Source organism: Eurytemora carolleeae, unplaced genomic scaffold (genome assembly GCF_000591075.1).
Source record: "Eurytemora carolleeae unplaced genomic scaffold, Eaff_2.0 scaffold1688, whole genome shotgun sequence".
Taxonomy (NCBI): domain Eukaryota; kingdom Metazoa; phylum Arthropoda; class Copepoda; order Calanoida; family Temoridae; genus Eurytemora; species Eurytemora carolleeae.
Genome location: NW_019397587.1, coordinates 1 through 15,428, shown reverse-complemented (window position 1 = coordinate 15,428; position 15,428 = coordinate 1). Strand labels below are relative to the sequence as shown.

At 31.8% G+C, this 15,428-nt stretch overlaps 1 protein-coding gene across 1 annotated transcript; it reads left to right on the top strand.

The window, feature by feature from the left end:
* The first annotated feature begins 337 nt into the window (after positions 1-337).
* On the top strand, positions 338-13,783 carry LOC111715045 (uncharacterized). The gene is made up of 11 exons (XM_023490282.1): positions 338-524; positions 3,499-3,567; positions 6,232-6,318; positions 8,106-8,159; positions 8,230-8,338; positions 8,875-8,917; positions 9,777-9,827; positions 11,958-12,036; positions 12,158-12,183; positions 12,716-12,754; positions 13,594-13,783. The coding sequence occupies exons 2-11, from the start codon at positions 3,508-3,510 to the stop codon at positions 13,781-13,783; spliced, it is 738 nt and encodes a 245-aa protein (XP_023346050.1). The 5' UTR covers positions 338-524; positions 3,499-3,507.
* Positions 13,784-15,428: the final 1,645 nt, after the last annotated feature.

The following is a 15,428-nucleotide window of genomic DNA, read 5'->3' as shown; positions in this document are numbered from 1 at the left end:
TCTCTGGGCGGAATTTGTAAACAAGAATAGATGCATCAGTTTTCGTTTAGTATCCGAGGAGGCTGAAAGCATTGCATTTTGAGAACTCACGTAATAGTTTCCCATGACCAGCATGCTTCATTGATTATTTATGTGAAGATAGAACCTATTTCAGGCTTTGACATCCGTCTTGTGTTTACATTACCGCCCAGAGACAGTACACTGCAGAACAAAAGATGCGCACACCTCTAAAATAACTTTCCTTGCATTATAACCTTTGACGTATACACACAGACAGGTAGCTAAGATCCAGCCCTCCTGAGTAGTAAGGTTATATTCATACGCATTCCCAGTAACAATTTGAGGTTTGTCGCATTGAATTGATGCGTTTCTTTGTTGACTAGTGAGTGGTGTGACGTGACCACTGAAACTGTTTTGTTGAGGCCCTATATATATAGTGAACCTAGTTAAGTTTATAGCTCGATAAATCTGGGCATTATCAGGAACCCAGGGGACTGATCTAAAATCAGCTCAGAAAAGAAAAGGTATCACGGATTCAACAGCAACGATCGTCATAGAGTATCACTTATCAGAATAGTATTAATTTTATAATACTCTTAAACGATTTTAATATTTTATGATAATCTTACAAGATTCTATGATAATCTAACAAGATTCTATGATAATCTAACAAGATTTTATGATAATCTACCAAGAGTTATGCTAATCTAACAAGATTTTATGATAATCTAACAAGATTTTATGATAATCTAACAAGATTTTATGATAATCTAACAAGATTTTATTATAATCTAACAAGCTTTTTTTAATAAATTGGCCTACACTCCCATACCCCTCAGAACAAACAAAGGAGTTGAGTTTTTGGCGCAAACTCTGATTTTCTAATCTCTTATCTCTGTAATACAATGTCGTAGACCTTAGATATTTCAAACTTTTAATACTTATACATTAAATAGTCTAAGTTTGAAATATCAAAGTTTTGCACCATAAGACTACAAAGATATTGGAATCAGAAGATTTTAGTTTGTGGCAAAAACTCAATTCCTTTCCTTTGCCCCCCCCCCTAATAAAGAGATACATGGCAATTGTGAAAAAGATTGGAATGAAAAACTTTGAAAATTTGTAGTATAACATTTTATCACTAATTAAAAAATGGATTACAAATTTTTTTACTTATATTATTTCGATATTTTGATAATAATGAAATGTCTTTTGAGAATGTTTATGACTTGAATAGATATATTCTGATACAGTACACTGATACTATTAATATATTATTTGCAGTATCAATGTCTCCAGTTGATATCCCTATCTCGACTTATCATGTTCAAGTCAAAACTTTTTATCTAGTTGTATTGTCTGTATTCAATGTTTTATCATTTCCAATAGATTAAACACGGTCAAGTTACTTGATTATTATCTAGGGTTAAAAACTAGAAATCTTAAGCATTTAAAGGGACAGACGTTGTCATTTCAAGTAACCTTTCATGATTCAAGTCAGGTCCGATTGACAATAAACCTTCGTCAAAAATACTGGAGATATTATCGTTTTTCCCACTGATAATTGATTCTGCAAATTATGATTTTTATAATGAAGTGACGTTTGGATTTATGCTGCAGCAGCAAAAAAATTGTCAGAATTTAACACTTTACAAGATAAAAAACGACGATATCTCCTTTTATTTTACTCAGCTATAGGTTTAAAGAATGCCAATGTGAGTCGGACATACCACTTGAAACTACGTTTATAGTCCCTTTAAACTTTAAGATGAATTTTATATTAGGGGTGCACTATTCCTATACCCCCCCCCCTTATTTTAAAGGCGGAATTGTTTATCGGCAACCAGTGTAAGGGGCGTTTACAGGGGGGGGGGGTCGGTGGAGTGTTTGAATAAGTGAGATTTTCCGTATAACAGAGATGGAACGGCTCCGTGAAAGGTTGAACAGTTCTAGAAAAAATCCTGTATACGCCCCTGAAAACTGACTCCTCCATTTTAGTAAACAAATAACTTGAGTTAAATATTATTAGAAAGCTTGCTGTGGTCTCATAGCATTTAATAAACAGTTATCTATGGTGAAGGGTCTAGACTATATAATATACATATACAGGTTTCCCACAGAGGATGCATCTTAAGGATTTTTAAAGAGTGGACAATAGCTTTAGTTTGAACATATATATATCAGTTCCCTAAAATTGCAAATTTTTGTTGCACATTTTACGGCTTCAAAACTTGTTTTTCTTACACAATATTGATTTTTGTGTCTGAATGTGCAATTATTGTATTTTTTTGTAACCATGATTAGTTGAAACTATTAAATTGTTTCTTTTTTCATATCGCTATTTTTAAGGAGTTTCAGGTCTTCATTAAGTTCTTATGCTCATTCGCATTCCCCTGTATTCTTTTTTCTTCGTAATTGTAAGACTTTTCTGTTTACATATAGAAAGATTTAAAGCAATTTAAATGTAAAATTTTTATTGTTAAATTTTTTGCTTTTAAGCGTCCTTAAACCTCCCCTGATTGACCTTGTGAGTTATCACAACCGATCGGTTCAGCCGTTTTGACATAAATTGGAAATCATATAGACAGACACTCAGGCAATCCACATGGACTGAGATTTTTCAATAAACTCTTATGTTCTAATTACAATATCTTTGCAACCCGATGTCGTAAACCTTTAATATTTTTAACTATAAATTCTGTTAGATAAATGGTCGAATTTTAAAATGTTTTATGGCTTTATTTTTTTAAGAAGTTGATGGTTGTAAGATTCTTAGTAATCGTTGCTTGAAAGATTTCAATCTTTGCAAAAAGTTCAAACTTCTATCAAATGTCTGGTTTTGTCAAATCAAACGTATTTTATTTAAAACTTGCAAAAACTCTGCGTTATACAAATTTTGTTTTAATGCATAATTAACAGTGTAAACAATTATCTACACATGTTATTATTTCACAAAAAAAAGATTTTAAGGAAACTTAAATTATTCTTAAATTATCGAATAAATAATACGCTTTAAGGACGACTGAACGGAATTGATACGGTCTGTATCCTTTATTTTAAGAGTTACTGGACTGATTCATAACAGTTATCTGTTAACTTTGATTTATACATTTTAAGAGTTACTGGACTTATTCATAACAGTTATCTGTTAAATTTGATTTATACATTTTAAGAGTTACTGAACTGATTTACAACAGTTATCTGTTAAATTTGATTTATACATTTTAAGAGTTACTGGACTGATTTACAACAGTTATCTGTTAACTTTGACTTATACATTTTAAGAGTTACTGAACTGATTCATAACAGTTATCTGTTAACTTTGATTTATACATTTTAAGAGTTACTGGACTGATTTACAACAGTTATCTGTTAACTTTGACTTATACACTTTGGTAATGACAAATCTGCGAAGTTAAGACACAGAAATTTCATAATATCCGTTTCGTATTTGTTTTAAATTTATCTTTTTATTGGTACTAATTTTTTAATTTTTAGATTTCTAAAATGTCTAGTATATCAAGTTCGGCTGTAGGTACCTGGGACTCAATACAGAATATACCAAAGGTATTTAGTTAAGCAAACATCTAAAAGAAAAGCCTGGGAAAGGTTATGTTATTAGAATATGAAGGATGGAGAAAAAATAATTATCTTAATTTCAAGAAAAAAATGTTCATCTAAAGAGATAAAGAAAGCCTAGCATTTCACTTTTTAACAGGAATTGTTAATTTAGCTAAATTTAGATTTTACTGATATTATCATGTAAAACATTGATATGGCTTTAACAAATGCAGTCAACTATAAATATTGATTTGAATTAATTTAAAGATTGACTTATTTAGTTTTAACTTTTGGTAAATTCTACTTTTTTCGTCTCAAACATTTTTGATGATTGACCAACTCTGTGAGTTCAAAAGGTGTTTAGTTTCTCAATTAAAAAGTTAGAGAACTCTGGTTGTCTTGATATTCTGAAAAAATAAGTTATTACCACAGAAAAGAGATCAGAACAAAAGAAAAATACGATTATCCCTTGGTTTGAATTATAGTCAACGAGGTTATAATATATAGAGTGATGATGTACGCTAACCCTTTACTACTTGTACACTGGTACGGGCCACGTACTTCACTTCCAGAGGTCAATCTGTATATTACAGTACTCGGGGGTGATTTTTGAAAATATTTAAATGGATAATTTGCTGTCAATGCAACTGTTAAAATTCACAAGGTTACATTTTAACAGGAAGACGTACTATTACAGTCTTTTACAGAGCAATATTTCATCGTTAATAAACGGTTTAGAGAAAACTGAGTAAAATGCAAGATACAAAACCCCCAGATACGCTTGTAATCCGAAAGTGTACTGCATATTTGATGTTTGTACTGTATGAATAGGCCATAATATCTTAAATTTATCAGTAAACTATCGTAATTGTATAATACACACGGAGCTAAAGATCCAGACGGAGCCCCCCCCCCCCTGGAGTTAATTTAGTCCCTTTGAGCCTGAAAAGGATTTCAAAGTGTACAATTTATGTAAATGTTCACAAATTATATAAGCAGTGCATCACAATAATACTGAATGATCCCTGGACAGTCCCTATATAACATATCTGTTACATATTCTTCTTTTTATATAGTTAATGCAAAACAAAACTCGGGAATGTAAAGTAAATGAACTCGGGAATGCATGACAGTTATTACATAGAAAATAGATTTTTTTTAAATTTAATAAATTTCAATAAAAAAATGTTCCAGGGCTAAGAGGTTATATAGCTAAAATGTGTGAGGTACACCAGCAGTAATGAAAAAGAACAACAATAAAGCGGTTTTACTTTTTTTCTACTTAATTTCACTTTGTGACAAAATAATTGAGTCTTTGCCACAAACTCGGATTTTCCCATCCCTATATCTTGTTAACCTGATGGCAAAAACCTTTGATATTTCACACTTAGGTTTGTTGGTCTAGAAGAATTCATAGTTTGAAATATCTAAGGTCTACACCATTGGGTTGAAAAGATATAGAGATTAGAAAATCAGTGTTTGTGGAAAAGACTCAATTCCTTTCACAAAGGCTATGATTTATTTTTAAGGCTTACTTTTGATGCATCATCAAATTACAATCACTAAGTTGTTAAAATTAGGGTTGTAGAATAAAATTAAACTAGCAATCTGACATAAACTTAATTCCTACAATGCGTTAACTGTTTCTGTACATATATATAGTTTGTTTTGGTGTTTGTTTGTTTGTTTGTATCACATGACCCCTGGGAATTGGTTTATGGATGGTCAGAATAAAACAAATTTTACTTTAAAAATCTAGATTTTTCAAAATCAATGAAAAAGTCTGCGAATTTATCTTTGTTATAATTGAGAAGAGAAAATGGCGCAGATAGAGTAATAATAAAATTTAAAATGGAAGATGGGTGTGAAGTGCCCTCGAAGCCTAATAATAATGGTAACATTTTATGTTTTGTTTTTTAAATTGTGTATAGTGTATTATGTGTCCAGAAGAGTTTTAGTTTTATTAAACCTTGAAATTTAAGATATGGGTTTGAAAATGGGAATAATAATTCTTAACAGGGAAAAACTAAGGATAGAAAATTCAATCCTAATTTAACCTTACCCTCTTTCATTTTTCACAACCACTCCATTTAAATTCAAATGCTGTAGCAGAGTAGCAAAGTTTTCAAAAATATAGGGATCAAAGAATTGTTTAAAAGGACGTTCTTAAAAGGAGGCATTTATTCTGTTTAACCCTATCCCCGCTGGGGTACTTGAAAACCAGGATATGCTGGGGGGAGGGATCAATTTGCCCCCCCCCCCTCTAAATCCCATGTTTTATGTCCAAATATGACAAATGATACATAATTAGAAAGCTCTTGTGCTCTACTTTTAGTTAAGAAAAGTCAGAAAATTTCAACAGCCTCAGACCAATCCTTTTTGAGTTAAGTAAAAAAAACTACCAGGGGGGTCAACTTGACCCCCCCCCCAGCAGGAATAGGGTTAATTCTACTGTTGTTTCTGCAGGTATGCCAGTAACTTTTTAGAGAACCAACAATTTAAAATAATACAATTTCAAAGATACAAACAACACGGATATCTAATTCATTGGTCATGAGTCAATTTGAATCGGATATGCCACTCTATAAATCATACAAGTATCTTAAGATTACGACACAGTCTCTTTAAGAGATTATTAATATATACTTATTTATATACTTGTATTTGTAGAGATTGTATACAGTGCTGTTGATGAAATCATTTCTAACAACTCTTTATTCTACACTCAGAATATATTTGATCGGAGACCTTCCTGATGTAAGTTATAGAAGTTTCATTCAACACTCAGAATATACTTGATCGGAGACCTTCCTGATCTAAGTAGAAGTTTTATTCAACACTCAGTTTATATCTGATCAGAGACCTTCCTGTTGTAAGTAGAAGTTTTATTCAACATTCAGAATATATTTGATCGGAGACCTTCCTGATGTAAGTAGAAGTTTTATTAACACTCAGTTTTTATTTGATCGGAGATTTTCCTGATGTAAGTTATAGAAGTTTTATTCAACACTCAGAATATACTTGAGTTTGGTTCAAACACCCTTTTGCTTTTCTGGCTGCTTCCTTACACTGGAGGAATGGCTTATGGAATTTATAGATTATTACTCCAATATCTCTTTTTTTTCTCTTTTAGAAAGGACCTGGCTGTTTATCAGTGTCAAATCTCATCCCCCATAGATCTGCCCAACTTGACAGATTATTGAGATCTCTTTAAAGGGTTTCTGAGTGGGTGGGATTCATGTGTTCTATGTGTCATACTTTTCTATCGTCAGCAAACTTCTTTATGATTGTGACACGCTCTACAGCTCTCAATATCATAAATGAATATCACAAATAAAAGAGGGCCCAAAACACTACCCTGAGGTACCCCAAATAACACCTCCTTTCATGTTGATGAAGATCCATTGAGTACTGCTCTATGTGCTTTGTGTTGTAACTAGTTGTCTAACCATTTCAAAAATTTTCCACCTACAGAATAAGCCTTCATTTTTTCAATTAATCTCAGGTGGGGTACAGTATCAAAAGCCTTGGAAAGGTCTACACTGTGTTTCAAGTTAGTATGCAAGAACATTCTTTTTAAATTCTGACTCAGAAATAATTTTTTTCAAAATCTTCATTGTACAAATAAGTTTGCATAATAACTTGAAACGCAGTGTAGATTAAATCCCCTTGTATCATATCCTTGTTCCTCTTCTCAGCTTCAACTTTTGTTCATCCTCAACTTTTCTCTGTAGTTTTGTGAGGTCCGGAACCACACTGATAAAGTTCTCTGGTTTGATTGGACAAATTCTCCTTTTATCTAGAATTTCATTTTGCTTTTCCATGTTCCTGAAACCATTCAGCAGTGGTGTGTTGCTTCCACTAGTTACTTAATACGTAATATATTCCTCTGGTTTGACACTACAATTGATCTCTGATAGTACCTAACGAACAAGTTCATGATCTGCTTGTTTTTTTTCTGGTATCAATTTAGGTTATTGCAGGCTCCTTTAGGTTATGAATGATTACATTTAACTTCTTGAGGTTATGTTTCATTTGTTCAGCTACCATAACCTTGGCTGCATCCTCATTACCTGAAGACTTTAGTTGCCTGATTTAGTTCCTTTACTTGTCTATTTTTTCCCCTCTGCTTTAAACAACAAATAATGATCTCTACCCAGTACCCATGATTTCAATTACACACATGGTACACCCCCAAGCTTGAGAATTTTTTTTTTTCAAATTTAAGTAAAAAGAAATTAAGTTTTAGTCACATACTCAAAATTTTAAAAACATTTATCTTTTCGACCTAATGGTTACTAAACCTTTATTATTTTAAACTTAGATTATTTGATCTAACCGAATTCAATGATTGAAATAACAAGGTCTATATGATTGGTTTGTTAAGACATATGGCTTAGAAAATCAGAGTTGTTTAAAAAAAATATAGAAGAATATGATCTGAGGCTAAATATAGAAGAATAACTGAGGCTAAAGCTAAAAGTCTAAGTGAAGAAGAAGGAAATATTTTCTATAATATTGATAATAATAATTTTATAATTTAGGCCAGCGGAGTAAATATCGCAAGCCAGGCTATGTGGCTGAATTTGCTCTTTGAGGTTAGATTTTTTCTTAGTTCTGCATCATAACAAAAGTGCCTCAGGGCGAAATAAACTTTTATGTTTTTAGATTTTACAGGAAGGGCTAATTCGACCTTTGTACAATAGTATAGGATCTACAGTTAATGATTTAGACGAAACTTTGAATAAACTCAAAACTGGATTTTTGCTTGTTGCAGGTCATTATTTCATTATAGCATTTATAGGACTATCTTTTATTTCAAAATGCTAAAAAAGGAATTTAGTTTTTTCCCGAAAGTCAAATTTTATAATCTCTATATCTCGATAATTTTAAACTTAGACAATTAAATCTTTATAATTTGAAATATCAAAAGAAAAAGAAAATCGGGTAGCTCTTCATCATACATGGCTCTTTAGCTCTTCCATAAAAGAAGTTTAAAGTAACAGTTTACTTCAACTTGGCAAAGCCCATGAGCTAGTTAAATTCAATGATTCAAACTGGAACTTTTACAAGATACAATCTCGTAAGTGCTGATCAATTGGTGTGATGACTGAAAAAAAGAAATGTACTTACACAGAATCTTAAATTGAAAGGAATTAAATCTGCAAAGAATTAGTAATTTTAACATTTGATTTTATGGAAAAGTCTCAATTTCTTTATTAAAAAACTAATTACAACAAACTAAATTATTTTTAATTTTCTTAGAATTAAAGAGCCCTAAATAAAATCCTTTTTAAATTCTGAATTATTTAGGCGTATTTTCAGTATTCAGCATACCACTGTGGATCTTTACTAGGTAAAGTTAATGACCAAACTTTGTATTTAGAACGCTTTGTGTCCACTTTCCTATCAACTATTTTAACTTTTGCCCGGGGTTTCCATTTGGAATTTCGTTGGTAGAAAGCAGTCAAATTTACTTGGATTTTCCATTTAAATTTAAATTTTAAAAATGATAATTGTCGACAATTTCTGTTACCCCTTTACTAAGGATCTGAATACTCGCCAGTAATTTTGATATTTGAAAATACAAACATAAATTGATCCTGTAGATTTTATAGCTTGACAGTTGAAAAGTTGAAAAGAAAATTGTCTAAAATATTCTTTAAAATATATTTTAAGATCTTTGTGAAATAAAGTCATTGCCACAAACTCTGATTTTATAACTTCATTGTTATTTATAACTAATTATTTCAAACTTTGCAATCTGATGCAGAAGCTCATAAATATTTTAAACTATAAATTTTGAACTAGATTATATAACCTTAGTTTGAAATATCTTAGGTTTGCACCAACAGGTTGCAACGATATAGGGATTAGTAAATTTGAATTTATAGCATAGACTTTATCACTTTGAATATTATTTGGCCTTGATCCTGCAACCATAGTTGCTCCTAAAAGTTATACCAGTTGTCTAAAGCTTTCTTTAGATAAGATATTAAGATTTTGCATGAGGAATTGAGTTTTGCCACAAACTTTGATTTTATAATTACTAAAGCTTTGCAACCCAATGTCGTAGAACTTAGATATTTCAAGCTTTGAATTTTGTTAAATCAAATCATCTTAGTTTGAAATATCAAAGGTTTGCACCAACAGGTTGCAAAGATATAGGGATTTATAAAGTTTGAGTTTGTGACAATTAGTTTCAACTCCTTCAGACAAATAATTGAGTTGATGTCTGCTAATGCCGTGTCTGTAGACTTTATCAGGTAATTAATTATAGGATTTAGGATTCAATTTTATGAAAAGAAAGACAAGAACTCAATAAATATTTTTTAATAATCTACAGCCAGAAAAAGTTAAGTTAACCATGATCATGTATGCTACACAGTTTGTGTGGTATAAAATATTTAAATTTAAAAAAGGATTCATGATTCATGTTTGTAGCAATTGCAAATAGCGTGTAAACATGATATTTTGTAAACTCGCAGTACGTTGCATGTCATAATAACTATTTATAACACCGTTATTTAGGTTCACAGCGTTATAAATTTTCTCTGTATCGAGAAGGTTCAAGCCTTTTTAGATTTGATTTTGTCCCGAGCTTTTTCAAGGGACAAAATGACATTCCTTTGTAAAAAAAATAACAAATTATTCTTATTATTTATTATTATTTTTAAAAGGGGCTTGATGAAAGAAAACGTTTCCATTAAAAAAAACAGCTTTTTATAAAGGAATGGCTATTTCTACTTTCAACGTAGAACGCGTTTTTGAAAGTAATTGAACGCGTTAACGATTTTAACCGTTCTTTTCAAGCAATCTCGTTCCGTTCCGTTCTTTTACTAATCGTTCCAATATTTTTAAGAACACGTTCTAAGCGTTAGTTTTTTTCGAACTGATGGAATCGTTCTTGATCGTTCTGTTTGTTCTCCCAAAAGAACGATCGTTCCACCAGGAACGCGCCCAGCCCTAGGTAAAACAACCAGAAGCGTCAAAGTCTTGCTCAAAACAAGAAGTGGATCTTATACCGGAATTCGGAGTAAAAGAAACGGAAGACGGAAACTGGAAGAAACCATGCTACCAGAGAAGAAAGAATCCAAAGAAAAGAATAAACAGAATTATGAAGAGTCTAGAATCATTGACGAGAGTTTAATGATGTATCTGGGAGAAAAAAAAGGAGAAAATGAGAACTCTGGAAAATTAGGGATATCAGAAAAACAGGATTCAAGTCAGGGACTAATACTGCTGGAAGAGAATTACAGGGTTATCAGGCAACAAACAAACAGAGCAACTGGATGGAAAATATAGAGCAATAATATAGGAATTCAAACAAGCTATAGAAAGAATAATTGAAGAGGAGAAACTCGAAGCAATACGGAAAGTCAGAGAAGAAAGAAATATTGCAAGAGCAGATTATTCAGATCCTGAAGAAAATACAGAAGGAATAGCTAAGGAATTGAATCATTAAATACCCAAGGTAAAAGAAAATAGCTGGACTCAAAATCAGGAGAAACGGCAAGATCCAGAACAAGAAGGTTATGTAGAGACGGAAACGTTAACGTCTGATACCTAGAGTGGAAATAAAATCGAAAAATACAGAAATACCAGTAACTAGGGTGGGAAAAAAATCTGAATAAAATAATCAAGAACAGAAGAAGAAAAGGAAACAAAATAGATGGGGAAAATTTGCTGAATCAAGGAGCACAGTGAAGGAAAGTAAAACCGTCAAGAAAATTAAGACTGGAAACAAGGGGAAAATAAGAAAACTCAAACTGAAGATATGAAAAGGATCCTAGAAGCTATTCTGTAAACCCAACCCGTTAAAATCCACAGCTGTATCTTTAATAAATAAGGAGTCAGACGGGTTCAGCAAGGAAAGTGAGGAAGTTAATCAACCAGAAAATCCAGAGAAACAGTACGCAGAAGAGAAAGGATTAAAAGCAAGCCATGTTTACATGTCATTGTCCAAAGAAATATGACCAAGTCCATGACCAAGTCTATGACCAAGTCCATGACCAAGTCCATAACAAAGTCCATGACCAAGTCTATGACCAAGTCCATGACCAAGTCAAGGTCCAAAGTCCATGACCAAGTTCATGTCCAAGTCCATGTTCAAGTCCATGACCAAGTCCATGTTCAAGTCCATGACCAAGTCCATGACCAAGTCCATGTCCAAGTCCATGACCAAGTCCATGTCCAAGTCCATGTCCAAGTCCATGACCAAGTCCATGTCCAAGTCCATGACCAAGTCCATGATTAAGTCCATGACCAAGTCCATGACCAAGTCCATGTCCAAGTTCATGACCAAGTTCATGACCAAGTCCATGACCAAGCTCAAGACCAAGTCCATTGCCAAGTGCATGACCAAGTCCGATGACCAATAACCCTTATATTTGCAGGTTAGAATTGATCTCCAATATTCTGATCAGCTTAAATATGTTCTTGGAGATTATTCTACAATTGAAGTTCTCCAACAAGGAAAATAGAAATTATTCAAATTATAAAATATCAAAATATTTAGTTTAAACTTTTTTACTAAATTTTCATATCAAATATCAAATTTAAAATTTTTCTCCTGAATAATTTTAATTTGACTAAGATCCTGCTGCTAGGGTTGTTTACAAGGAAGCTAATTAATTACAACAAAACTTTTCTTTCAAAGAATATTCTGTTTCCCTTTTATTTTCTCTCCCTCCCCCGTCCCTCTGCCCGCGATACCTTCCTTTATGTTTTTCAAGTTCAAATATTTCTTTTTCCCTAACTCATTTTTTTGTCTTTGTTCTCTATTTTTTGGTATCTGCGGTATACTTTGCCCACCCTTATCCGCCCCTGCAACCCCCTTTTCTTTTACTGACCCTTTAGTGTTCTCTTTTATTATACATATTTTCTCCCCCAGCTCATTTTTGTCCCGTATTTTCTCCTTTCTCCTGCTGGACTTAGTTTGAATTTAATGAGAAAATCTGTCCTCTACAATCCACCTTTTTTCTTTTAATTCCTCCCAGGGGGGTTTTAGTCCTAATAGCCCCCCCCCTGTTAACTCCTTTGGCCCTATTCAAAATGCATTATGCATCTATGAGATATATAAAGAAGAGATTTAAATATTTTATAACTTCGACTTAGAGTTTGATTTAGCAGTAAAATTAATAGTTTTATTTAGATTGATTTTCACAATAATCTTCGATATATTCTTCCTCAGGTGATAGACAAAACTGTTTAAAGGACTTGAGTCTTTGTCACAAACTCAAAATTTCTAATCCCTATATCTTAGCATTCTGATGGTTTAACCTTTGATATTTCAAAATAAGATTAGATGATCTAACATAATTCAAAGTTTGAAATATCAAAACTTTTATTTATCTATTCTTAACACATGAATATATTTTCTAAAACCAGCCACCTTTATTATGCCTTATTCCCTTCTGAGTAACAAATAAGAATTTGGAAATAGTTTTTTTATCTAAGTTTGAAATGTAAGAGGTTTACACCATCAGGTTTCAAGGATCAAACAAATTAAAGTTTGAAGCAAAGACTCAGTTCCTATAATGTCCGTTTATTATGAAATGATTTTTGCGTTGGAACTGTTGGAGCTAATTCTTTTTATTATTTTATTATTCACGTTACAATCAGAGTTGTAAATTTGAATGAAATTGTAAATTTTGAAAAGATCAAGTTTTCTCATCTCGTTGTTCTGGATGAATCAGCAAAACTTTTAATTTCATATTTGTAAAATTCCTCCTAAGGGTATTATTATCTTAAATTTGAAACATTATCTAGAAAACATTTTCTTAATGCAATGTAGTTAAATATGATATGTAGTTTCATCCAGAAAATGCGCAAAATGCATCAACATTCTGGATTTTAAACAAATTGTAATTTGAAATTTCAATTGGCCCTCCAATTCTGCAGCACTTTTATAACACAACCCACATTAAAAAGAACTAATTATGAAAGAGAAAAACATGTGTATCTTATTCATTCAGGTTGAACTAATTATTTTCAATGTACCGTTATTAAATAAATCAATATTTATTATAGCCAGTTTTCGGTATCTCTGAAGTTAGGGGTGAATGGTGTAGCCTACTCCAATATAGGTGAATATACTACTAAACACATCCAGGAAGTTACAACAAAAATGTGTGAAATGAAAATGATATCTATAAACACAAAACACTTTTCTCAAAATCAAAGTTTCTCATCACTATATCTTTGCAACTTAATAGTGTGAATTAAAAGTATACGACCCCAGTATGCACAGATATAGGAATTAAATGTAAACACGTAAACATTTGATATTTCACATTTAGACTATTTAATCTAACATAATTCGTGTTAATCAGAATATGTACTTAACATACTTTTAATAATTAAAAAGATTGAGGGGTTTAATTTGTTTTCATAAAAGAAAGCTTACATAGAATTATTAGTCTACCATTTTGTATAATTCTAGAAATAATATCTTTAAAATTATACGCTAATTGAAAAATAAAAATTTTATGATTTTTATTTCAAGTATATTCAATTAAAGAATGCCCTGTTTGGAATATAATTGAGATTAAGGCAGGAAAATTTACAACTTTATTGGTTTAGATTATTAGATTTAAAAAAATTGCATGTCGTTGTTTGAATACTTCAATTTGAATATGATATACAATAAAAATGGATTAACAAATATCTACGAAAATAAATGTATGGAGGTTTAAATACTATAATTTCAAGGATTACACAAAATGCAAAACAGTCTGATCCCAAACAGTAGGATCCCAAACAGACTTTCATTGTAATTTAGGGCGCATGCCTCATTCACAACAGTACCCGTTAAACCTTACTGAAATTAATAATGTGAAAGATATTAAATCTTTTTTCTAGTTTAAAATTTTTTTTTGATCTGATGATTAATTCAGGTTTAAAAATCTACAATTTAGTCACTGTAAAGGGAGTGTTCGCGAAAAATGAAAGGGGATATGGGCTTACTGCGAAAAATTTTCGATGGTGATTGCTACTAATCTAACTCATATCTTTTGCGTCTATTAGGACAAAATTGTTAAGAACGACTCATACAAAAAAATTCAGAAAGTTGCGAAATTCAACTCGGATCGTAAAAAAATCAATTTAATTCCAAGCAAATCATTATGAAATATCAACTATATACGAATGCGTCGAAAAAAATTAATGATTATAGGTTGTAATATCTGAATAATTTGTTTGGAATTTAATTGATTTTTTAACGATCCGAGTCGAACATTGCAACTTTTGAATTTGTATTGACGCTACGTTGTTCGGCCTGAGTTTTTTTTTTTTAACAATTTTCTCCTTATAGACGCAACAGATAGAACTAAGATTAGTAGCAATTACAGCCTAATATTTTTCGACGTAAGTCCAAACCCCCATCATTTTTCGCGAACACTCCCTTTTAGTAGTGTTAGAGTCGGCACACTCTAACAGTACTAATAGCAGAGTGAATCAAGTTCTAATGGTTGGAAAGTACCATAGCTCTAATGAGTAATGGTGTTGGTTCTAGTGTCGGAACTTTCAATTACCTTAGAACCATGTCAGTATACCTACCTGTATACTGTGATAGATAGATAGTGCACTGTGTTAGTGTATCTGCCTGCAGACTGTGTTAGTGTATCTGCCTACATACTGTGATAGATAGATAGTGCACTAAACTCTCACACAAGTGGATAGATAGATAGAACTCTCATCCATACAGTGAACAATAGTTAAAGGGACCTTCAGTGTTTTCATATTTGTTAAATATGCAGACATATTAGATTCTGAGAATGGCTAGCTCCATTTCCCACTTCTTAGCCATCTTCAATGTATCCGAAAATGTTATTTCAGGCATACTACCTTTTGAGTTGGAACCCCTC